This window comes from Leucoraja erinacea, chromosome 27 (assembly GCF_028641065.1).
Source record: "Leucoraja erinacea ecotype New England chromosome 27, Leri_hhj_1, whole genome shotgun sequence".
Classification (NCBI taxonomy): domain Eukaryota; kingdom Metazoa; phylum Chordata; class Chondrichthyes; order Rajiformes; family Rajidae; genus Leucoraja; species Leucoraja erinaceus.
In genome coordinates, this window is record NC_073403.1 from 26,743,107 (window position 1) to 26,769,609 (window position 26,503).

At 40.7% G+C, this 26,503-nt stretch overlaps 1 protein-coding gene across 1 annotated transcript in view; it reads left to right on the forward strand.

Moving 5' to 3' along the window:
- Positions 1–25,534, forward strand: part of LOC129710374 (zinc finger protein 652-like) — a 44,016-nt gene extending 18,482 nt beyond the window's left edge. Inside the window, 4 exon segments of the mRNA XM_055657331.1 lie at positions 11,489–11,636; positions 15,465–15,580; positions 21,796–21,940; positions 24,508–25,534. Coding sequence (XP_055513306.1) covers positions 11,489–11,636; positions 15,465–15,580; positions 21,796–21,940; positions 24,508–24,989 — 891 coding nt within the window. The 3' untranslated portion in view covers positions 24,990–25,534.
- The last annotated feature ends 969 nt before the right edge of the window (positions 25,535–26,503 follow it).

A 26,503-nucleotide genomic window follows, 5' to 3' on the forward strand; every position in this document is an offset into this window, starting at 1 on the left:
CGACTAAACCTATGAGTAAATAAAGTATCGATTTTTTTTCCATGGCGACCTTTTTTTACTCGTGGGCATTTTTAAACTTTATGAAAAAAACGCTGCGACCTAGCTGAGGCCTCCAGTACGCGGAGACCGCTCTCGAGCATGAAGAAGAGTTACGAAGACCTCCTATGACCTTGTGTCGACCATGCTGCGAATGTGAGTCTAGGGCAAACTCGCCAGAACTCGTGGATTACGTTGCCCAAGTGGGACAGGCCCTTTATTCTCAAGGTAGTCAAGTCCTCGACTTCAGTGATTTTTCATTTCATAACTATTGCTGACATACAGGTGCTCAGTTCCTGGAGTAAAATTTAAATTTTGACAGATAAAGTACTGAACCGATATTGCTAATTTCCATTGAGGAAAAAACTGGCAATTATTCTGCAAAAAAATTCTGCTTATTATTTTCCTACTCGCTGCACATGAACAAGCTATCGCAGTAAGTAGTTAATACAATTTATGTAGGTGCATTCGAGCGGACGATGAAGGAAAAGGAATATGTTAGGGTGATATAACAGAGGAATAGGCAAATTCTTGCAATATTCTAACACCAGCAAGGGACTTAATTGGGGTGATTGGATTGTTACTGTGCTGCAAGTTGTTTTAAGTATAAAATAAAAATGGTAATCATAAATTTTAATCCAGTTCTTGACAGATTGGATAAATATTGCATTAGAATGGTTCGCAGTACCAAGTAATGCTGCCTGTTACTCATGGCATTTTAAGAAAATGAATTGGTCTCCAGCAGGGCTAAAGTTCCAGATGAATATTTTTTTCAATTATTGGGGCTGTATAACATTTTATTTTAATTGGCAGTATTTTTGTCTCATTGCAATAACTGATGGATGATTTGCTCCTTTCTTTATGTATTAGATTTGTAAAGCATTTCCACATTTGTGGCATTCAATTCCTTCTCCTTTTGGCTAAATATTAAGAACTAAAGTGGACTTGGCATGAATTCACTAATCTTCACCTCTAAGGGGCCAGATAATTGGCAGATGGGCACCATGGTATCACTTCCATTGGTTTTTACTTTCTACCAGCTTCCAGAGTATTTGATCATTTTATATCAGGATAATAAATATACCACATGGAAGTAACTTGTTACATTGTCTATAAATCATCTATTAATCTACATTTCCTGAAATCTAATGCAGGAAGCCAGAATGTGCAAGGATATGTCACAGATGTATTAATGGCTTCAGCTAAACAGCTACTCGGCATCCTCTAGAGCTAAGCAGATGGTTTGAGCACAACCATATAACCATATAACAATTACAGCACGGAAACAGGCCATCTCGGCCCTACAAGTCCGTGCCCGAACAACATTTTTTTTTCCCCTGCACTCAACAACTCCATTTTTTTTATTCCTTATTTTCCCACCTGCCTGCACTGGAATACCATAACCCTCCATTCCCTTCTCATCCATATGCCTATTCCTTGTTTTATTTTAAATGATACCAACAGCTTGTCCACCTTAGGCACCCCACCTAACTTTTCAACCTAGTCACCTGCCTCTGTACTCTCTCTATTTTGTTGACACCCTTCCTAAACAGCCATCCACCAATACCCTCTGGCAATTTTCTCATCCCATTCATACTCATGTTGAATCCATCGCCCCCTATATTCCTCATCTGCATACTTATACCCAATTTACAGTTGAACCTTCTACATGACAAACCAACCTTCCATGAGGAACCTTGTCAAAGGCCTTACTAAAGTCTTCTCCCATAGATCCATCCATTCCACAACAGTTGCATTCTTAACCCGTGTCAATTGCCCCTAGTAACCTCTTCTTTACCCTTGTCAAAAAATTCAAAAATTCAAGAATTAGTCAAACATGACCTTCCAGGCACAAATCCATGTTGACTGTTCCTAATCAGACCCTGTTTATCCAGATGCTTATATATATATTATCTCTAAGTATCTTTTCCATTAATTTGCCCACCACTGAAGTCAAACTAACAGGTCTATAATTGCTAGGTTACTCTTAGAACCCTTTTTAAACAATGGAACAACATGCGCAGTACGCCAATCCTCGGGGACTATTCCCGTTTCTAATGACATTTGAAATATTTCTGTCATAGCCCCGGATATTTCTCTAACTTCCCTCAATGTCCCAGGGAATATCCTGTCAGGACCTGGAGACTTATCCACCTTTATATTTTTCAAAAGTGTCAGTACTTCTTTTACTTTGAACCTCATAGTATCCATAGCTACTCTACTAGTATCCCTTACCTCACATAATTCAATATCCTTCTCCTTGGTGAATAACGAAGAAAAAAAATTGTTCAATATCTCCCCCATCTCTTTTGGCTCTGCAGATAGCTGTCCACTCTGTCTCTCCAATGGACCAATTGTATCCCTCGTTATCCTTTTGCTATTAATATAGCTGTAGAAACCCTTTGGATTTACTTTCACCTTACTTGCCAAAGCAACCTCATATCTTCTTTTAGCTTTTCTAATTTCTTTCTTAAGATTCTTTTTACATTCCTTATACTCCTCAAGCACCTCATTTACTTCATGCTGCCTATAATTATTGTAGATCTCCCTCTTTTTCCAAACAAGATGTCCAATTTCCCTTGAAAACCAGGGCTCTTTCCAATTTGTACTGTTTCCTTTCAACCGAACAGGAACATAAAGATTCTTTAACAAGGTTGTATGTAGTCTGTGTAGTCATCCTCATAGTGCAGGGTGCCATGAATCCATACGCATTGCTTTGAAAAACCTGCCTGTCACCTTTGTCATGTACTAGAAGCGATAAACATTCTGTTTGATTGACTGGGTATTATGTAACCTAGCATGAAAGTCACTCCTCGGTTTTCCAGCAGCAGGCACGTTTCCTTCATTCGGTCTCAGCAAGGAGCGCTCAGTGGTGGAAGGCTGCTGAATTTTAATGAAAATGATTTCTGAATGTTCAGGAGCAGCTGTTGGGCAAAAAGGTTGCAATAAGCTGGGTGGCCTGGCAGAATTACAGTAGAAAGGGGACTGGGTGAGAGGCAGTGTTGGAGCATAAATGTTGAAAGCGGCATGCAGGCATAGCAATAGAGCTACTGCCTTACAGCACCAGAGACCCAGGGTCAATCCTGACTACGTGTGCTTATCTGTACGGAGTTTGTATGTTCTCCCCGTGACCTGCATGGGTTTTCTCCGCAATCTTCGGTTTCCTCCCACATTCTAAAGGCGTACAGGTCTGTAGGTTAATTGGCTTGGTATAAATGTAAAATTGTCCCTGGTATGTGTAAAGTACTGTTAATGTACGGGATCAGTGCGGACTTGGTGGGCCGAAGGGCCTGTTTCCGTGCTGTATCTCTAAACTAAACAATGGGATTGTTAGATTATACTTCAATAGGAAATTAAATGATTTCATTTATAAATTGAAGTCGGAATATTTATTTGTCTTTTAATTTTGCAGTGTGATAAAGGGAGAATATGATGATTAAAGACAAAGGAAGGAGACCGTTTGGGGAGGAAAAACATGTTTGGGATAGTAGTTACTGGTATCTGCGGAGTGAAGAGAAGGAGACTGCAGAGACGGTTCACTCCAGACTGATTCAAAAATCTTAAGGGGTTGGGATGTCAGGAAGATTGTTCCCGATGTTAGGGAAGTCCAGGACTTAGCTGAAGATAAGACTTTAAAACCGGATGAGACTTGGTGAATTCTGGAACTCTCTGCCACTCTAGAATATAGGGAGTTATGTCTATGGTTTCTATCTGAGTTGGATGATTGAATTAGTTCGAAGGGCGGTAAGCCTTGAATTAGTTGCGTATAAAGACTCTGCCAATCCTAGCTTTCCAAGTAATTTTCTGCCAAGTTCTGCCCATCAGTAAATTCTTTTGAACATTGGTATTGACAGCTAAAACCATATGGCTTGCTTAGATCACTTTGCCATTCACTAAATCCATGGTTGATCCTATGCCTCCATTACACTTTTCTACCAAGTTCCATCAAAACTGCACCCATTCATTTAGTGAATAACTTAAACATCCACAGGTTCCCTGTGGATCAAATTTACAAATATTTACAGCCTTCTGTGCAAATAAACGTCTATGCACCTGAACCAAATTGCTGAAACATTTAGGGCTGCACTCTCTGATTCTTTACATTCCCAAGAAATCAAACAGTCTCTTGAAGTCTATCCTGGCTGCTCCTGTCAGAATTATGCATGCTAGATACCCTCCATTGTTCCAAATACTAGAGTGTGGGTTAATCATACTCACATCTATTAACAGCGGCCTCAGTCAGGAATCTGTGTTGTGCATAAAATTTAATTGGCAGTATTTTTGTCTCATTGCAATAACTGATGGATGATTTGCTCCTTTCGTTATGTATTGGATTTGTAAAACATTTTCACAATTTTGACATTCAATTCCATTTTCTTTTGGCTGAATATTAAGAACTAAAGTGGACTTGGCATGAATTCACTAATATCCATCACTAAGGAGTCAGATAATTGGCAGATAGGCAAAGTATATTTCTTTGCATAGGGAGTTCAAAACTGCCTGGATCTAGACACCACCCTTAATCTTTTAGCACTCCATTTTTCCAATACTCTGATAAAAATCTGCCCCAAGTATTTCATCATCTACGTAACCCATGCATCCTCTTATCACAGTTTACACCTGCAATGCCTTGCATAATATCTCCCTCCACTTTTTGTACATTTATAAATTGCAGAAACGTTGCTGCTTTGTTCTCCTGGCTACTGATTCTGTTTGAGTCGAATGCAAAATAAATTTCATGTCAAAACATTAACAATAATAAAATTTGGCAATGTGAACATTTTCTTAATAAAACTTGTATGTGCCATTTATATTCCAATATAATTTAGGAATCATTAATACAATTACCAGAAGATGCAAAATACTAGGAAATTGTAAACTCAAAGCTTAAGAGCCAGATACAAAATGCACCTTTCTGTTGAGTTGGGGCCAAAATAAAATTCCCCAGCATGCAGCACCTTCTCGACTTCTGCACTGTGGTGCCATACAATATTACTCATTCTACTCACCTGCCATACGTTCCAAGCAATTAAATCGTAGGGGGGGGAGGGGGGGAATATTTATCTCTCTCTAAACTGGAAACTTGAAAATGTAGCAGTAGTAATCATTTTTCTGCCAACTACAATTTACCTTGCGTCATGAATTTTAAGGCCTGGAGAATGGGTATCCAAATACGAGACAAAAACGTGAGCAAAATCATGAATCATGAGCAAAAACAAAGTGCTGGAGTGAATCAGTGGTTTGGGCAGCATTTGTGGAGGGAATGGACTGGTGACGTTTTGGGTCAGGACCCTTTATTCTGTAGAAAGGAAGAACTGTAGATGCTGGTTTAAACCAAAGATAGACACAAAGTCATGGAGTAAAGCAGCAGGTCAGGCAGCATCTCCAGAGAAATAGGAAAGGGAATGCTTCAGGTCGGCACCCTTCTGTTGGGTTGTAAGCTAATCAAGCGGAATATGAAGTATTGTTTCTCAAGTTTGCATGCAGCTTCACTCTGGCAATGGAGGAGGCCAAGGACAAAGGTCAATGTGGAATGGGCAGGGAAATTAAAATGGTTATCAACTGGGAGATTCAATGGGTCTTGGTGAACACCAGCGCGCTAGTGTTTGTCGAAACGAGTTGCCATATCTACGCTTGGTCTCGCTAATGTAAAGAAGGCCACATTAGGAGTACCAAATGCAGTAGATGAGTTTTGAAGAGATGCGTGTGAACCTCTGTCTCACATGGAAGAGCTGTTAGGGTCCTTGGATGGAAGTATGAGAGTGGCAGGTGTTACATCACTGGTAGCAGGGAAAAGTACATGTGGAGGGAGTGGTTTCCAGGGAATGTGGAAGTGCTTTATAAAGGTCTTGGCTGATCTAATTATAACATAAACTAGACTAAGTGGGACCCGTTGGGTCCCATGTTCACACGGGAGGGCTGGTCCCTTGACGCAATATTCCACCTCTCCACCAATTCCAATATTGGTGGGGGGGGGGGGGCTTTCTTGAGTGCTGGTATGGGTGTTGTTGGCTGCAGGGACTACTGGTCTCCAGAGGGCTAGTATGAACATTGTGGGCCAAATGGATTCTTGCAGTGGCAGCTCAGTCCCTCAAGCCTGATGTGTTAGCAGCTCACTCACGGCTGGTGGGCTGGCATTTGACTCGCAGCTATTCCTTGAAATTTCATTTCAAGCAGAGTGCAAGGCCACCAAATTCAAATCCATTTTCAAATCCATAAGCTGGCAGTTGACTCACGGCTATTCCTTGAAATTCCATTTCAACCAGGGTGAAAGGCCACCAAATTCAAGTGCAGTTTCTTACCTCTTCGAGCGGGATGCAAGGCCACAAAATTCAGGTTCAGTTTCCTACCACTTCAAGCAGGGTGCAAGGCCACCGAATTCAAGTGCAGTTTCCTACCACTTCAAGCAGGGTGCAAGGCCACCAAATTCAAGTGCAGTTTCATACCATTTCAAGGAGGGTGCAAGGCCACCAAATTCAAATGCAGTTTCATACCATTTCATGCAGGGTGCAACAACACCACATTCAAATGCAGTTTCATACCATTTAGTGCAAGGCCACCACATTCAAATGCAGTTTCATACTATTTCAAGCAGGGTGAAACCACCATAAAAACCACCATAAAACCACACAAAACACCACACTCACAGTTCAGTCGACATTCAGTGTGTTCAGTTGATTCACAGCTCAGACAGAGTCGTGACCTCTCCCTCCCCCATCATGCAGAGACTGAGCCACACCCACACTTCCGGGTTTTATAATCCCTCCCCCTCCCACCAGAAAAGGTGTGGCCTTCATGGCATGATTGACAGGAGAGAGATTCCCAACATTTTTAAAACACTAATAACACGTGTTTTTCATTGATGGGAAGAATCCTCTGCACCTGATGAGCAGAGGGGGACTGAGTAAGATGGCCAAAAATCACAGCCATAAGTGGTAGCGTTTTATCTAAAATCAATATAGTGCGAACATGAAGTTGTCAAGTTTAGACAAACAACCATTTGCATGCAGTGCCTTTTCACTTCAACCCACACTTTCACTTCAACCCACAACCCACTTCACAAATTTAATCCACGGTGCTTACACAAGAAATTAAGATAAATTGAGGCTCCTCACTGATCCATGTAGCACACTACTCATCACAACTTGTCAACCAGTAAAATACTTGCTTCTGCTTACTTCCCTGTTAGCCAGTCAATCCTCATAGTACATCCATTGATATCCCTGTTAACCCAAGTGTATATTTCTTCTTGAAGGAATTCTAATGAAGGATTAATAACCAAATCTATTTTTGATGGTATGTTACAAGATACAAGATACAAGATACATTTAATTGTCATTTGGACCCCTTGAGGTCCAAACGAAATGCCGTTTCTGCAGCCATACATTACAAACAAATAGACCCAAGACACAACAACACAACATAATTTACATAAACATCCATCACATCATTGTGATGGAAGGCCAAAAACACTTATCTCTCCACTGCACTCTCCCCCCCCACGATGTCAAAGTCAAAGCCCCCGGCTGGCGATGGCGATTGTCCCGCGGCCATTAAAGCCACGCCGGGTGATGCGAGGTCGCACACCGGGTCTTGGTGTTAGAGCCCCCGGCGTGCGCTCGCAGAGTCCCGAGGCCATTCCAAGCCTCGCGGGGCGGTGCTGTAAAGGCCCCGCTCCAGGAGCTCTTCGACCCCGCAACTCGGACGGGGGAAGTCGCCGTTGCGAGAGCCCTGAAAAGCGGTCTCCCTCCAGGGAGCCGCGGGCTCCCGGTGCCACCGTCCACAGACCTGCCGTTGGAGCCTCCGACTCTCCGGTAGCAGCAGCAGCAGCAGCAGCAGCAGCAGCAGCAGCAGCAGCAGCGCTCCTCCACCGCTCCACCCGCTCCGGACTCGGCCAGCCCCGCGACGGCGACGGTGAGTTGTACCACCAGAATCCCCAGTCTCTTCCTGTTGGAGGCCGCTCCTCGTTGCGGCCCCAACGACAACGGAAACCCGACGAAAAAAGGTCGGGTCTCCAGTGCAGGGAGAGATTTAAAAAGTTTCCCCCTCCCTAGTTTCCCACCTCCCTCCCCACCCCCCCACACACACACACCCCAACAAAAAATAACAAAAACTACATTAAAACACAGACAAAAAATAATAAACCGCGGACAGACTGCAGAAGCCGCTGCTGACGAGAGTCGCGCCGCCCACTAGCACGGAACACTAGCAAGTTCCCTATTGTTGTTCAACTAGTGAAGAGGTCTCTAATCACAGGAATGATAAGAAATGATAATATTGAATGTACTGAAACAAAACTTCCCAACACTGCTACTCAGCCTGAGAATATCAGGGTAGATTACAATTATTAAAGCATGAAAAAAAAATACTTATTTAGTTTGAATGCATCATTTTCGAGTGAATTTTCCAAACTCTTGGATATTAATTTGCTGTAAATACTTTCTTTAAATTGTTTTTGTGAGAGAGGGAATAATATAATATGAAAGGAAATTTCTTCCTCGATGGCATGTCACCTTTTATGTTGCATAAAAAGGAACTTTAGAGTAAGCTTTTAATTGAAGTATTTAAATATGTTGAGTTGTATTTGCAGTGAACTTAAAATAGCTGTATTAATCTCCTGTTTGATCACGAGGTGCTGTTGTCATTCATGACTGCAGACGGTACATATTTCCTGTAGATGGCACAGGAGTCCAACTAATTACATGATAGGTTGAAAAATGAAATCTCACCCAAGTAATCGGGTTTCCACAAATTTCAAATGTCATGACTGTTAAATTGTAAATATGTACTGACAATAACACAGATAATATAATTAATAATTATGATACCAGATAACCATAATAGTGCAAATGCTGAGATCTGTAGTACAACCAAAGACACAGTCTGTGGAAGATCCCAATGGTATTACAATGTCAGTCACCGAACCCACTCTCATTTCACTCCTGCCATTGGGAAGAAAGTATAGGAGCCTGAAAACTGTTCAGGTTCAGGAACAGCTTCTTCCTCATAACCATTATGTTGTTGAACAGCACAAACTACAACTAAACTATGAACCGTTTTGATTGTACTCCAGACTTTGGATATATGTTTTCTTTTGTACTATATTGGGATATTATTTTAATTAAGCTTTTTTAATTGTTTATTTTATCTATTGAGTACTATGCAAAAACTTACAAAATTCTTAAGGGGTTGGACAGGCTAGATGCAGGAAGATTATTCCCGATGTTGGAAAAGTCCAGAACTAGGGGTCACAATTTAAGGATAAGAGGGAAGACTTTTAGGACCGAGATGAGGAAATCAATTTTTTACACAGAGTATGGTGAATCTGTGGAATTCTCTGCCACAGAAGGTAGTTGAGGCCAGTAATTGGCTATATTTAAGAGGGAGTTAGATGTGGCCCTTGTGGCTAAAGGGATCAGGGGGTATGGAGAGAAGGCAGGGATGGGATACTGAATTGGATGATCAGCCATGATCATATCAAATGGCGATGCATGCTCGAAGGGCCGAATGGCCTACTCCTGCACCTATTTTCTATGTTTCTATGTTTACAAATCTGTTGAACAGCGAGTAAGAATGCAATTCTTCTGTTTGGATACATATGGCAATTAAACCCTCTTGTCTCTTGACTGCTGTTCCTGGCAAACTTGTCCATTGGTTAACCAGTTCTAAACAGACCAAATAATTCAAAATGAGCAAAATAATAAACTATTGGAGCAACTCAGATCAGGCAGCACTATGAATGGAAATCGACAAGTGGTGTTTTGGGTTGAAACCCACCCTAATCTAATGGGTTTTGACACTAAAAATAGTCTGTCCATTTCTACCCACGAATGTTGCCTGACCTGCCTTCAGCATTTTATATTTTTCACTCAAGATTTCAGCATCTACAGTTTCATAATTCAAAAAAATGATCCATGACAATGGAAGTTAAACCAAGCTAGTCCTGCTTAGTAATTTTGCTATGTTGATAACCAAGCAAGTCCACATATCCATTATTGTGTAAGAAGGAACTGCAGATGCTGATTTAAACCAAAGATAGACACAAAAAAGGCTGGAGTATCTCAGCGGGACATGCAGCATCTCTTGAGAGAAGGAATGGGTGAACGTCACCCATTCCTTCTCTCCAGTGATGGGACCTGTCGCGCTGAGTTACTCCAACTTTTTGTGTCTATCTTCACATATCCATTATTGCTTGGTTAACAAATGAACTCAATAACCAAATTAACCTTTCCTATTGGGTAATGACAAAAAGCTCTGTAAATCACAATCTGAGCGGTGATCTGTTCTGGTCTTGATGTATCAATTTAGCAAATTAAACTGATGACACTTTTGACTGTACTTGGCAGTTCAGAGACGGGTAGAATCATATGCGGAAGAAATAGTACAAAGTACTTAGAGAACATGAAAACCATGGAAGTGGATGTAGATTTCCAGCTTTGTTACTCAAGCACAACTATGCTTTTCCTTTTATCTTTAAATTCCAACTGGTCAAAAATAAAATTATCTATATATTGTGAAGCTGCAATAATTTCTTTGTTCTGTTTTGGTACATATGACAATAAACTCTTGAGATTTTGTGTAAATGGTGGATTAGATTTACATAGTTTTGGTATGTTTATGCAATTTGGGATTATTTAGTTCCTTTCTTAATGAATCTAGGACTTTTGTTTTGCTCACTATTGAACCAAGTTACAGATTGGTACATCCATAGAGTTATATAGCTCTGAAACGAACCCTATGGCCCACATGTTCATGCCAACTCTCTGTTCTAATCCCAATTACCATCGCTTGCTCTGTAGCTTTCTTTGCCTTGGAATGGTGATTCAAGAGCTCACCCAAATATTTTTTAAATGTTGATAGTTCTGCCTTTGAGACGGCGTTGCACGTTGCAAACACCTTGGTGAAAAGAAAACATTATTTGATTTCCTCTTGCTTCTCACCTTAAACCTATGCCTTTTAGGTCTAGGCATCTATGTTATGGAGAAAGGTTTATTTCTATCTTCTCGAGTAAAACCAAAACTTGTGACGGAACATAAGAACAGCTATAGATCATTCATCACCTTAAGACTGTTCTCTATGAAATTAGGTTATGTTTAATCTGCACCTAAACCCCATTGTCTAAAACCAAAAGGAGAAATGAGGAGACAGTTGGTGGCTAGTTACTGTGGAATCTTGAAAGTGTTTCTTTATCTGAGTTCTTGAAAGTGCATGTGGCAGCTGTCCAGGCCCCCCTCTGCCTAGAAGCATGTTTGAGTACCCAAATAATCTAATTAGTCATGTGGATGAAGTGCCAGAGGGCTCCTGTGCTAGTGGAATTTTACTGCAGGATGGATTGCTGAATTAGAGAGAGAGAGAAAAATGGCATTTGGTGAAATGTATCCCACAGTATATTTTACCTAGTTAAACACATGCTATTATGTTCAATATATAACATTTTCTTGTTTTCCCTTAGTGTGTTTCCTGTGGAAAATGTTTCAAGAAACTGTGGTCTCTGCATGAACATATAAAAGTTGTTCATGGCTTGGCTGAAAAGAAATTCTCCTGTGAGATTTGTGAGAAGAAGTTCTACACAATGGCTCATGTTCGAAAACACATGGTTGGTAAGTTGCAAATATGAGTGTATGATCTTTAATTGAAGGAAAATAAATTGCTTCCTAATTTTTTTTTAAATAAGCAAAAGAGGAACTCTGAGGGTCCGACAGCATTTGTAGAGGGGATGGATGGACAATGTTTTGGGTCAGGGCCCTTCTTCAAACTGTTTGGAGAATTAGGGAGAAAGTTGGAAAAGAGAGGTTGGGGTGGGACGAAACCAGGCAAGCCATGTGCAGAAATGAACTTCAAATGCTGGTAAATACTGAAGATATACACACAGCGCTGTAGTATCTCAGTGGCCCAGACAGCATCTCTGGCCAAAAGGTTTGGGTGATATTTTGGACATCTGAAGAAGGGTCCTGGCCCAAAACGTTACCCATCCTTTTTCTCCAGATACGTTGCCTGGCCCGCTGAGTTGCTCCAGCACTTTGTATCTAGCCTGGCAAGTCATGGTGGATATAGATGAGAGGGAGAGGGTGTTGGTTGGTAGAATAAGTGACAAGAGACTAGGCATAAAAATAAGACAAAGGGGTGTCAGATATGGGGGGGGGGGGGGGGGGGATAAAGAGGTGTGAAATGTAAAGTCAAAGGGTTGTATATGGGTGGAAAGTGAGGGTGAAAAAAGGGAAATATATAGGAAATATGTGGCTTACAACCCAACAGTGAACATTGAATTCTCCAATTTCAAGTAATACCACCCTCTCTATCTCCTTCTCCTCCACATACTTATTTCCTGTCTCTGAGTCCCATATTTACCCTTTTATCCCCCTTCTTTCTCCTCTCCCCCCTCCCCCCTCCATCCACCCATATCCCTTTCTCTGGCTTTACATTTCACCTCTATTCTTTCCTTATCTGAAATCCTTTTGTCTCTTCTTCTTCTTCTATGTAGTTTTTTTTGGCGGTTGGCAAACAACTTTTTAGTGCATTACCGCCCCCAACTGGTATGGAGTGTGGATCAAATAACATTATAACTTGTATACTAATAACCTATATTTTTCCGAACAAATTGGTTACCCTGAGAAAAAGCAATAGGATTTGATAGCACTTATATGAATTCTTTTGTAAAATATCTATTAAATCAAATTGTACTTTTTCTTTTCCGAATTGTTCACTCATTTGTCTTCTTTCTCCCTCATACCTCTCACAATGTATAATGACATGCTCTATTGTCTCTTCTTGCCCACAGTATTCACATCTGCCTGTATTATGCTTGCCTATTATAAAAAGTGTACTGTTCAGACCAGTGTGTCCAAATCTGATTCTTGAAATTACTGTCTCTTCTTTTCTGTTTTTTCCTGCACATCTCATTTCTCCCACTTTCCTCTGGACTCTGTAGAACCACCGTCCTTTCAGTAATCAATCTTACTTCTTTTTGTTATCTCTTTTGCTACCTTATCTGCCCTTTCATTTCCTCTAATGCCAATGTGTGCTGGTACCCATAAAAATATGACTGTAAGCCCCATCATTTGAATTCTGAATAGTGTTGTATTTCAATCAAAATGTCTGGTCTACTGTCTGAATGGCTGTGCTGTAAACTCTTTATTGCTAAACTTGAATCTGAACAAATAATTGTCCTTAAAGGCCTGGTATACTCGACCCACTTTACCGCTAACAATATTGCAATCATTTCACCTGTGTATACTGAGACCTCATTATTGATCCTCTTCCCTACTTTGATGTGAAATTCTGGTACAATAAATGCTACTCCTACTTTATCTACTGAATCTTTTGATGCATCTGTATAAATTTAGACAAAGCTGTAGTATCTGTCAATGTATTCCTGTATGATGAATGAATTATACATACGTTGTTTATCCTTGTTTTTCTGTTCTAATATTGTAAAGTCTACTGTTGCATCTGGAAGTATCCAAGGTGGATTTGAAGGTAATGGAACCGTTGGAACAACATCTAATTGTGCTATGCTGATTTGATCCTTTCGTCTCTTTTTCACCTCTAGTCTTTGTAGATTATTCCACCATCTGCTATTCACCTCCACCCCTTAACTGTATCCACCTATCACTCCCCAAGCTTGCCACGCCCCCACCTCTCATTTTCAGCTTTCTCCCCCCTGAAGAAGGGTCCTGACCCAATACATCATCTGTCCATTCCCTCCACAGATGCTGTCTGAGCTGCTGAGTTCCTCCAGCACTTTGTTTTTTTGCTCAAGATTCCAGCATCTGCAGTTTCTTGTATCCATTTTATTGCTTCCTGATAATCCTGAATCATGAAAGAGAATGAAAATCTCTTGTTTATATCAATAAGGTATTTTTAAAATTATAGGATTACTCTCAGCCAAGTTGCTTAATTGAAGAATGATTAATGGAGTGTAAATTGCAAGGTAATAATCCTCAGTCCAAACTGTAATATATTAGCTGAGTAACTGAATGACTTTAAATTGGATAGTAAAATATGGAACTATAATTTATGATATACACAATAGTCTAAACAAATGCCAATTAAAAAAAATCTATCCTGTAAGAAATTTGGCTATGCATCGAATGTTTATAAATTGTTTTGCTTTAACATACCAATGTATCTGCAGGTTTTAAAATGCTGCTCCTCAGTAGCTCTGATATATGTGTATCATCTCTAGTCTTATTCGGTAGTATTTGAGTCCACATTCATGGTTAAGAAATGGAACTTAATCCATCCATTCAAATTACATGCTGATCATCTTGAGCAAGGAGGTCAGTCTTTTCCCACTTTCCTTCCTGTGGCATTATCTTGGAGTGTAGTTATAATTAGGCTTCTCAACATTGGTACTTGTGTAAGCAATGTCTAGTTGTTCTGTAGTGAGTGACTTTTCAGATGGCTGATGCAACCCAAGCATGAAATGAAAAGTTCATATTTTTTATCTATGAAAGTAGCCTTGCCAACACTTGAAGCTCAATACCATCAAAGAAAGAAAAGTTTGTTAGATCATTTCCTCTGCCACCCCAACAGTGGTGCATTGTGGCTAACGTATGTAAAAAAAAAAACTACAGAAAACATTGTTCAACATTTCTCACTTGAGTAACTCCTGCCAACAAAAATAGAACTAGAATAGCAATGCAAATATCTCCAAGTTCCACCACACTTATGTGGAAATTGCTGCCTTTGTTGCTGGGTCAATGTGCCTAGAATTTGCTTTGCAATATTTATGGAAACACCACAGCACAGAGATTAAACAGTTTGAGAAGAAGCACAACCACGTATTGAAATACATTGAGATTATTTATACAACAAAAAAGCAAAGAACTCCTCCCCTCTCCACCACATCCCCATCCCCCTCCACCCACTGATTTCTATCTCTGCTATAAGCCAGTTCACTGCCCCCATCCTGATTCCATCCACTTCCCACCTACCCGCTCAATTGACTAGATCACGTCCCCATCTGATTCTCACAGCCCATAACTCCTTTGATGGCTTCCCGGGATCAGCTTTCTAATTATACTCCAACCTCAATAGTCCTTCTGTTTACCACCTAACCTCCATCTCCACCTTTCCATCTTCCTCCTCTTTCGCTATCTATCTATCAACCCATAGTCCTCAGTCTACCTATCACCCACTGGTTCCTGTTTGAACCCTTTCCCCCCCATCTCTTCATGTTACCTTCCCTCTTCACTCTCAGTCCTGATGCAGGGTCTTGACACAAAACGTCGACAATTCCATTCCCTGCTGCTTGACCTACTGAATTCCTCCAGCAATTTCATTATTTGTGTTTGATTCATCTATTTGGGTAAATATTTAGCCTAATTACATTATGAAAATTATTGATATTTTAAATTGTACAGTGTACTAATTAAAAGATGATAGGAAAGTATCAGTAAAATATTTTGAACATTTGTTATTTTCAGCACATACAAAGGACATGCCATTCACCTGTGAAACATGCGGCAAGTCTTTCAAACGCAGTATGTCTTTGAAAGTCCATTCTCTTCAACATTCAGGAGAAAAACCTTTCAAATGTGAGGTATGCAAATATGCTTTTTTGAGGATGTTATTGTCTTTTATGAACAGGGTTTTCAGATGTTTGTTGCACAAAGATACAAAAATTTGGTTCTCTGATGCACATTTTTGTCCTCGCTGGAGTATCTAATTTTACGGGTAAATTTGTTTCTCATTAGCAATTTATTTAGTACAGTTATTTATGAAGTTTCACAATTAGCTCCCTCCATAACCCCTCTCTCCTCCCTACCCCCTTCCTCTCCCTCTATCCCCCTGCTCTCCCACTTCTCCCCGTTCCACATCCCTCTCTATCCTCCTGCTCCCCCACTCCTCACCTCCCCCCATCTCATCCCCGAACAATGAAAATCGCAATATATTTTTAAATGAAATTCTCAATGAAAATCGCATTTTTTTCTTTAAAATAACCCAAAGACAATATTAGCTGTTAATGAAAACGGGATAATTTGATTAAAAGGGAATTTTTTTTTTTTTTTTGAATAACATCAATGTCAATGAAAATCATGATTTAAAAAAAATTATATTCGGGGTCCATTTGTGACATCATTGTGATGTTGAACACGACTGACAGGGAGGGGGAGGGCAAGTGGAAAAGTGTTTTTTGTAAAGTTTAAAATGTCAATAACTTGTAAAAGATAGCATCAATCTGAACAAAACTTGTCATGGCATATCACAGGACAATGGTGAGAAATTGTAACGTTATCGTATACCGTTTTTGTGCAAATATAGGTACAATGTACAATCACATATAGGTACAGGTTTTAGACACACTCACACTCACTTCCCCCAACGCAACCCCTTTTCACCACTCACTCGTTCCCCCAATGCAATATTCCACCACTCACCAATAGCCCTCAACTGATTTTGCCTTGTAGGAGGTGATTGCATTCAGGCCCCGCCACAGCTGCCGAACATCGGAACATCCTCCAGCTTGGAGCAGAAGTCCCTTTTGGCCTTTTTGATGACCTTACTAAGGTTGTATCTGGTCTTAGACAATAGGTGCAGGAGTAGGCCATTCGGCCCTTCAAGCCAGCGCCGGCATTCAATGTGATCATGGCTGATCATCCCCAATCAGTACCCCGTTCCTGCCTTCTCCCCATATCCCCTGACTGTGATTTTTAAGAGCCCTATCTAGCTCACTCTTGAAAGCATTCAGAGAACCTGCCTCCTTGTAGTCCTCAGTATCTTCAGACATGAATGCCCGGTGTCTGGACTTCAGAAGAGTGCGGATCTCATAGTTCATCCAAGGTTTCTGATTGGGAAACACTTGGAAGGTTTTTGTTGGGATGCAGTACTCCACGCATTTCTTTATGAAGTCTGTAACTACAGTGGCGTATTCATTCAGGACCATTGCCGAGTCCCTGAACATTGCCCAGTCTACAGACTCCAAACAGTCCTGGAGTTGTACCTCTGTACGCTGGCCAGTAGGATAGGGGGGAGTGGGGGCCGAAGTATTCTCCGCTTCAGTCTTACTTGTAGTCCTGCCCGACGGCCACGTTTCCGTACTCCATGGAGCCTCCCTCGGTGGTAGAAGGTAGAGTACTTACGGGTCTCCGCAAGGTAAGGGAATCCCCTGAGATTGGGGACTCCCTTACAGTCGGCACCTCCAGCTCCTGTGCTGCTGGGGGATCCTGCCCGACGGCTTCGATTCTGGAGTCCATGAAGGCCTCCCCGGTGTTTGCAGGTAAGGTTCTTGCTATACCTGCGCTCCTCCACGAGGTTGGGGATTCCCCTCTGAACAGGGATTCCCTTACCGTTGCTAACATCGGGAGTTCTCAGTAGCGCTAATGCATTTAAACGCGTTAGCAGCTTGCTACTTACAGCGTTGATATCAGTGGATTCTCTAATGCAGGTGAGTTTAAAAATACTGTATTTTACTATTTTTCGTTGTGCCGTTCGCAAAATGTTGCCGCAGGTAGGCGCCATCTTAGGATCTATATCTTAGTAGATAGATATAGATTAGATAGATATGCAAAGCTGTCCTTCACCACCCAGGTGCGAGTTGCAAGGTTGTAAATTTAGAACTAAAAGACTAGCAGGTTTCACAAATTCAACGGGTATTGTCAACCACCAAGGTCATTTTTTAAAATTTGACTGACGGGTGACAGCTGTGCTGGGTAGTTGCTGCACGAGGCAATAACGAATGCTCGCGTCAAGGACAGAGTTACGGTTGAGTTCTTCAAGTGTTTCTCGTATCTTTGTATCATGGATAGAATTGTCAAGGCTGAAGAATCTGCATATTTGATGGTTACCAGTGGGTTGATAAAGCTCTCAATGTCTTTTCTCTAAGTTTCCCATTAGGACGCAGCCTTCAGCTGTCTGCCAAACTGTTTCTTTTGCTTGATTTACCTCTAACCGAAACTGAAACTAGTCCATTGCAGGTTGGTGTCAATCAAGCCTGTGTTATTCTTTATCTTTCTCATTATATTGCTGCACCTTGCATCCAACAACCATCCTACTGATGCAGGGCTAATCATTGTCAACTGATTCAGCAAAGCATGAGAGTGAATGAGCCTAGCATTTAACGACAGCAAACTAAAGGCCCTCTACCAACCTCTCCATATTTTTTTGTTATAAAATATACTTTATTCATAATAAGTTCGAAGATGTGTAATTCAGAACGTCAAAGTCAACACTTACATAACAAATCATCTGATTTCCATTACACGGTATTAGCATACCATCAGTTATCATTAATTTATAACATTGTAATAAATATTTTATGGGATTCTAACACAAATTTCAATTAATTTGTTTGCAATGACAAGAGGCCCCTACACTGTGACCCTTCCCCATATAGTTCTTGCAGTGGCTGCACCCAGCATTAGCAAAATCCTTAAGACATAGTCCTGGAAGGAGTTATTCATTGCGTTAATAGTTTTCCAGCATCAGTTGACAATTGTCTCTGATTGTATCCCCACAGCAGCTCATATAGCACAGATTTGGTATTATGGCATTCTGCCAAATGAGTTTGACAGACTGAAGAAGGGTTCCAACCTGAAATGTCACCTATCCATGTTCTCCTACATTTTGAGTCCGTCTTCTTGGGGAACCACTGCACAGGATCCACAATTTCCTATTCCCACAGTACTCTGGCAACATTTCATGTAGTCTGCAGTGTTGCAGATTTGCAATCAACATTTTCCTCTAGGTTAAGCAATCTACCTGGGTCCATCCTTCACAACATCGGTAACAGATAAAATATCAATACAGAGTGTCACAATGAGGTAGATGGGAGGTCTGGACCACACTCTAGCTGGTGAGGGGATGGTTCAGTTGCCTGATAACAGCTGGGAAAAAACTGTCCCTGAATCTGGGGGTATGTGTTTTCAAGTTTCTGTACCTCTTGCCTGAAGGGAGAGGGTCTAGGGTGAGACTCTGTCTCATCATTATTTGATATCCAGCCTAATACAGTGGTGTTGTCAGCAAACATGCAAATTGAGTTGGTTTGGTATTTGGCTGCATAGTCATGAGTGTATAAGGAGTATAGTAGGGGTCTGAGAATGTATCCTTGCATGGCACCCATGTTGAGGAATATTGTAGAGGATGATTTGCCACCTGTCCTTGCTGATTGTTGGTCAGGAAGTCAAAGATCCATTGGCAGTGGAGAGAGCTGACTCCCAAATTCCACTAGTTTGGTGATGTGATTGGTTAGGATATTGGTATTGAGAGCAGAGCTGTAGTCTATGAGTAGGAGTCTGGCGTAGGTGTCCTTCTAATCAAGGTGTCCCAGGGATTAGAGTAAGGCCAGGGAGATAGCACCAGCTGTGGACCTGTTGTGGCAGTAGGCAAACTGCAGTGGATCATGGCTGCTTGGTAAGCTGGATTAATGTGTGCCATAACCAGCCTCTCAAAGCACTTCATGATGCCAAGGCGACTGGATGGTGGTCATTAAAGCAAGTCATATATGATTCAATTTGGTCATGTATGTTTAGATGAAAATGTATATACATCAAACACTGTTGAAAAATGAACAGAACTAAATTAGATACTGGAAATTGATCCCAGAATATAACTACATAATTACAATTATTGCACAACTTGATATAATAATAATAATAATACATTTTATTTATGGGCGCCTTTCAAGAGTCTCAAGGACACCTTACAGAGGAAAAACATGTAAGGGGAATGAGATAAATAGTAGAGACATGACTAGTACACAAAGTAAAGACAGAATTCAATACAAAACACAATATGAGGCAATTAATGCACAGATGAAAAGGGAGGGGGACGTGGGGCTAAGGATAGGCAGAGGTGAAGAGATGGGTCTTGAGGCGGGACTGGAAGATGGTGAGGGACACGGAATTGCGGATCAGTTGGGGGAGGGAGTTCCAGAGCCTGGGAGCTGCCCTGGAGAAGGCTCTGTCCCCAAAACTGCGGAGGTTGGACTTGTGGATGGAGAGGAGACCGGCTGATGTGGATCTGAGGGATCATGAGGGTTGGTAGGGGGAGATGAGGTCAGTGAGATATGGGGGGCGCAGATGGTGGAGGGCTTTGTAGGTGAGGATCAGGATTTTGTAGTTGATCCGGTGGGAGATGGGAAGCCAGTGAAGTTGTTTGAGGACTGGAGTGATGTGATGCCAGGATTTGGTGTGGGTGATGAGTCAGGATGCTGCATTCTGGACCAGTTGGAGTCGGTTGATGTAGGTGGACCTGATGCCAAGGAGAAGTGAGTTGCAGTAGTCCAGTCGGGAGGAGATGAAGGCATGGATGAGTCTTTCAGCAGCGGGAGGTGTGAGAGAGGGTCTGAGTTTGGCGATGTTGCGCAGATGAAAGAAGGAGGTTTTAATGACATGGCGGATGTGAGGCTCAAGGGAGAGGGTGGAATCAAAGATCACGCCAAGGTTGCGAGCCTGGGGAGATGGGGAGACAGTGGTGCCGTCGATGGTGAGAGTGGGGTTATTGATTTTGCTGAGTGTGGCTTTGGAGCCTATGAGGAGGAATTCTGTCTTATCGCTGTTGAGTTTGAGGAAACTATGCTGCATCCAGGTTTTTATAGCTGACAAACAGGAGTTGATATGGGAGAGGGGGGGGTTGTGGGGGGATTTGGTGCTGAGGTAGATCTGGGTGTCGTCAGCGTAACAGTGGAAGTCCAGGTTGAAGTGGCGGAGTATCTGACCAAGGGGGAGGATGTAGATGATGAAGAGGAGGGGGCCGAGTACGGAGCCTTGGGGAACGCCTTGAGTGACTGTGGCTGTAGCAGAGGTGTGGTTGTGGAAAGAGATGAAGTGGGATCTGTTGGAAAGGTAAGAACGGAGCCAGCTGAGTGCAGAGCCTTCAATGCCGAGGTCTTTGAGTCTGGTGAGCAGGATGTTATGGTTCACTGTATCGAAGGCTGCGCTCAGGTCGAGGAGGATGAGGATGTTGAGGGAACCAGTGTCAGCAGAGGTGAGGAGGTCATTGAGGACTTTGAGGAGAGCAGTTTCTGTGCTATGGAGGGGGCGAAAGCCTGATTGGAGGGGTTCAAGTAGGTTATACGCAAGGAGGTGGGAATGAAGTTGCGACGCAACGATACGCTCCAGGGTTTTTGAAAGATATATCATATGGTATTAATTTACATAATAATTTACATGAAAACAAGCCATTAGGCCCAACTTGTCCGTGCTACCCAAGATAGCCATCTAAGGTTCCATTTATTCCCGTTCAGTGTTGTTATTATATCTTCTTCAATCAGATAAAATAACATGTAAAACATTGCCTTTTATATCTTTACCCTCTCATTTAAATGTATGCCACTAGTTTTTGATTGCGTTTCCTCAGAAAAATGACTGTGTGCACTCACCTTACGTTTTTATGCACCTTTATAAAGTTGCTGCTCAATCTCCTTCGCTCCAAGGAATAATCCTTACTTGCCCAGTCCCTCCTTATTACTCGGGCCCTAGAGCACTGGCAACATTCTCCTAAATCATCTTTGCACACCTTTTTAACTTAATTAAGACTTTCCACAATAGAACTACCAAAACTGTGCACAATACTCCAGACACAACTCCACCAACTTCTTGTACAACTGCAACATAAAGCACCTATTCCTATACTCTGGGTCCTGATTGATGAAAAAATGAAACTACAAAACCTGATAATTTTCTAAATTGTAAATCTTCTAAATTGATTGCTTCAAAATACTATAATTTTGAAGGGATCATAAAACTTGAATTATAATTTACAATTATTGAATGTGAAATATTCAAATCTTAAAACTGATTAATCTTTTCTTTTCAGAACTGTGATGAAAGATTTCAATACAAGTATCAGCTCCGCTCTCACATGAGTATTCATATTGGTCATAAACAATTTATGTGCCAGTGGTGTGGCAAGGATTTCAACATGAAACAGTATTTTGATGAGCACATGAAGACTCACACTGGTAAGCATTTGCTTCTGTGCCTGAAGTTTTATATCTGTTTCTAATCAGAATATTTATTTCAACGTGCTTCCTATGAAATTTAATGTCAACATGACGAATATGTGAGTATTTCAAAGGGAGCCAGCTTCTTCCAAAAAAAATTCTACTGGGGGACAAATTACATTTAATTTGCGTCATGCGAATTAGTGGCATCAAATTCTGTTTCTTTGGTGGACGTATTCTGAACTTGGCAAGAACAAAGTCTAATGATATAAAAAATGTCTTAATTTCTAATTAAATTATAAATAAGCAGAACATGGTGCTGCTGCTGTACGACTGAAATTTAAACTTGGCGCTAGAATTTTCTTTTTGCAACAGAATTGATTTTGTTCTTAAGACAAACAAATCAGTTGGCAAAAACTAGACAATATTTAAAATTACGCTAAGGCCACATGATGTCTTTGATAATTTGAATACGAAGATTATGAGAAGATATTAGGATGTGAAAAGTTAATTTCTCCATGTATCATGTCATCATTTTGCGGAGCATCTATTTGCTTTAGGCCCATTCTTAGTCACGTGTATGACCAAAAGTATGAATAATTGTGGAATACATCAATTCTAATTCTGAAAGCATTACAGGTATAGTGTTGTACTGCATATATGATTCTTTTTTTTAAGTTTATCAAGTGAAATATTTGTTATGCTGATAATGTTTGTTTAGGGTCAGAGGTCAAATATGACTGGTCACGTGTGTGTGACTTCACACGGAAGCATTTTTCTCATCTCAGTTTTATCTTACAAACTCTTGTGAATTTAAAAAAGCTAGAATGTTCATTTCTTTAGCAGACATGCATTATAGTTCTGTAGGTAGGAAAATAGCAATGAATAAGATTAATCTCTTACAAGAATTTTCTAATGTATTACTTTATGTGATGCCATTTGGTAACGTGTGTGACATTTTGGTTCGCTTTCCAAAGAATGGCCCTTTACAGCATTTAGAGTACTTTTTCAATGATTTTTCTGATCCCATACCATCGGAGCCAGGTTGAGAAATCAAATTATGATATTACAAGGATGTCCTGGACCAGCTCATTTTTCCTCACCCTATTTTTCCACAAAGCAGAAAAGTCCAGTGAAAGAATTAAATGGAAAAGTTGATTTCCATATGGTCGCCCCTGCTTAATAAGCAGTCCAAATTTTGTGGGGAAATATCAGCATTTCCCTCTGTGACTACCAGCAATGTTTTAGTCAGCGGTTTTTAACTGGTGGATCACTCTCCAGTTTGGACCCGGCATAGGGAATGGTTCCCATTCATTTCAGTTGAGGAAAATGACTGAAATTATAGGGTAAGCATTAGTTAATGTAGACTATTTAAATGATGTAATTGTAAACTAAATTTATCTGAAGAAACATTCAAAAACTATTAAAACTAACTAGAGCAGGTAAAAGCAGCGCCAATTGATGCAATTGCCTTCAATAAGGAGAATGAACGATGTTACTTTGCAATTAGTGATGTAAACATAATCAAATACAGATAACAGTATAATCTTAATTCTTTTTCAATTTAACGGCTAAACAGGTGTGGAAAGGTTCAGTCCCAAGATTGGTATTGCATGAAGTGGTGAAAGAACCAACATGAGGGGGCTATTGTTACATTTGGCCACCACATCATCCTTCTCAAAGATTAGGTTCTATCTTCACACAATAGAAGTCCTCCATTTTGGTCTTCTTGGGAGATTGGAGACTACTGTGTTCTTTGTTTCAATGAAACATGGCTCACCCTGCTATAGAACCCGTGTTTTTTTCCATTTATCCTATGGACCATACAGAATCTGCAGGCAAGGGAAAGGCAGCAATGTTTGCTTTTTGCTTTGTGGTGCACTGATGTAATAGTCTTACTTCCATTCCTCTCCCCAACCTGTTTATAAATGTTGATGTTATTGTGTAGGAAGGAACTGCAGATGCTGGTTTAAAATGAAGAGAGACACAAAAAGATGGAGTAACTCAGCGGGGCAGGCAGCATCTCTGGAGAGAAGGAATGGGTGGCGTTTAAGGTCGAGACCTTTCTTCAGACTGAAAGTCACGGGAAAGGGAAATGAGGGATATAGACGATGATGTAGAGAGATATACAAAAAAGTATTGGCCAGATTAACAACAACGATGCAATGAAGTACAGGAAAAAAATCGAGAAACTTGTGTCATGGTGTTAGGACAATAGCCTCGCCCTTAACGTTACAAATATGAAAGAGTTATTAATTCAAGGAAGTGAAGGGGAACACAACCCTGTCCTCATCAATGGACCTACTGTAGTTATGGTCGACTGCATCTCGATCCTAGGCATCCACGTCACCAGTAACCTGCACAATCTAATCAAGAATGCACATCAGCATTTTACTTTCTTAAGCGACTGAGAAGATTCAGAAACATTCGAAGGAATCACAAAGATTCTTGGACTTCTTCAGATTCACTACAGAAAGTATTTGAATGGGATGATCGCACCCCGATCAGCCTGCGTGCAGCCAACAACAAAGATGAAATATTTAAATATTGGTTTGTGTAACCCAACTCTCTAATTTGCTTCTCAGGTGAAAAGCCATTTATTTGTGAAATCTGCGGAAAAAGTTTCACAAGCAGACCAAACATGAAGCGCCATCGCAGAACCCACACGGGAGAGAAACCATACCCTTGTGATGTTTGTGGCCAACGTTTCCGATTCTCCAACATGTTGAAAGCTCACAAAGAGAAGTGTTTCCGAGTCACCAGTCCAGTCAATTTCCCTCCCAATGTTACCACTGCCTCTGTCGCCATGACAACCACTTCTTCGCCTCCACCAGTCAACATAAGCTCGCACAGTTCTCTTCCTCCACGACCAATGCCCCATCCACTTTCTCATCTACATCTTCATCCCCATCACCATACACTTTCAATTCCTACTGTTGCTCACCTTCCACCACCACCCGCCCTCTTCAATGTTGAAGGTGTGAATCACAGATGTCAAAACGAGATCACTTTCCTGCAACATATTTCTGAAAAAAATACTGCTGCTGGTGGAAGCCACCATCATTGAGAACTCAATATTTTTACTTTCCACTTAGCGGCGCTGAAGGTTCGGTGATTCTCCTGTTAACTGTGCACTAAGCAGCAAAAGACTGAGTAATCATGGTGAACTACAAAGATTATTTTTATTAAATTTTAATGTACTTATTCCAAATATACAACTAGCCCACTGAACAGCAAATCATGTTTTAGTTAATAATTCCATAGTGTAAAATAACTGAGCTGTCCTTGTACAGTGAACTAAGGGCTTAACCTTTTTAATTCAGATGTAACCAGTTTTGTCACTTCATATCTGTTGTTAAGATATGTATTTTTATCTTGGATTATATTATTTGCATTAAGAAAATATGCTTATTCTTTTGCATTGATTAAATATTGTGGGAAATTTTAATCCTTTAAATTAAATAATCTCATTCTCTTGTGTTGTATAAGAGAATTATATTATCACTGTGCTGCAATGATTTTTGAAGCTAACAATTAAGACTGGTAAATGTCTAGTCTAACCTGTCCATTTGAAGCATTATGGAGAAGTTCTGTTAATACATGTTTTTTATTTTACTAAAAAAAATTCTATATGTTTATGTAGAAAATCTAGAAGCAATTCTAAGATACAAATGTATGTCATTACGCATTGTAATAATTATATTTTTGTTCTTGTAGCTGTTATATACATAAAATTCAGTTTTACAAATATTTAGCATATTTATTCCAAAAAATGTCAGTTAACAATTTGTGTGTATTTTGCCAATGTCCACATTTTATGCAGCACAAGTCTATACATGCATTCTTTGCAACTACTGTAATTCATATATACAGAGTACAAAACAAATTGGGGAAAAGATACTTTAGAGCTATATTTGATGTCATTGATTATAGCACTGGTCTTTTTTACGTTATTGTACATTCGTGGTTCCAAGGACATGGGACTGCATTATGTTTCATAGAGCAATAGAGAGAACCTCTTGTGTTAATAAGGTTTTAATCGTTTCATTTAATATCTATTGAGAAAATGCGGACAGCAACTCTGGAGAACATGGATATACAAAATTTTGGGTCTGAACCATTCTTCAGACCCAGAACCAGGGGCCACAGTCTTAGAATAAAGGGGAGGCCATTTAAGACTGAGGTGAGAAAAAACATTTTCACCCAGAGACTTGTGAATTTGTGGAATTCCCTGCCACAGAGGGCAGTGGAGGCCAAATCACTGGATGGATTTAAGAGGGAGTTAGATAGAGCTCTAGGGGCTAGTGGAATCAAGGGATTTGGGGAGAAGGCAGGCACAGGTTATTGATTGGGGACGATCAGCCATGATCATAATGAATGGCGGTGCTGGCTCGAATGGCCTCCTCCTGCACCTATTTTCTATGTGTCTAAGTGATCAGATTATTTTTTGACCAAGATGATCATTGCCATGTACTTCTGTGGTATGCCATCTATCAGCCTGTACCTGAATGTTGACTGAGTCTTTCTGCATGCAGGCATGGACTGTTCATTATGTCCAGTGCTCTCAAACATTTCTTGAAA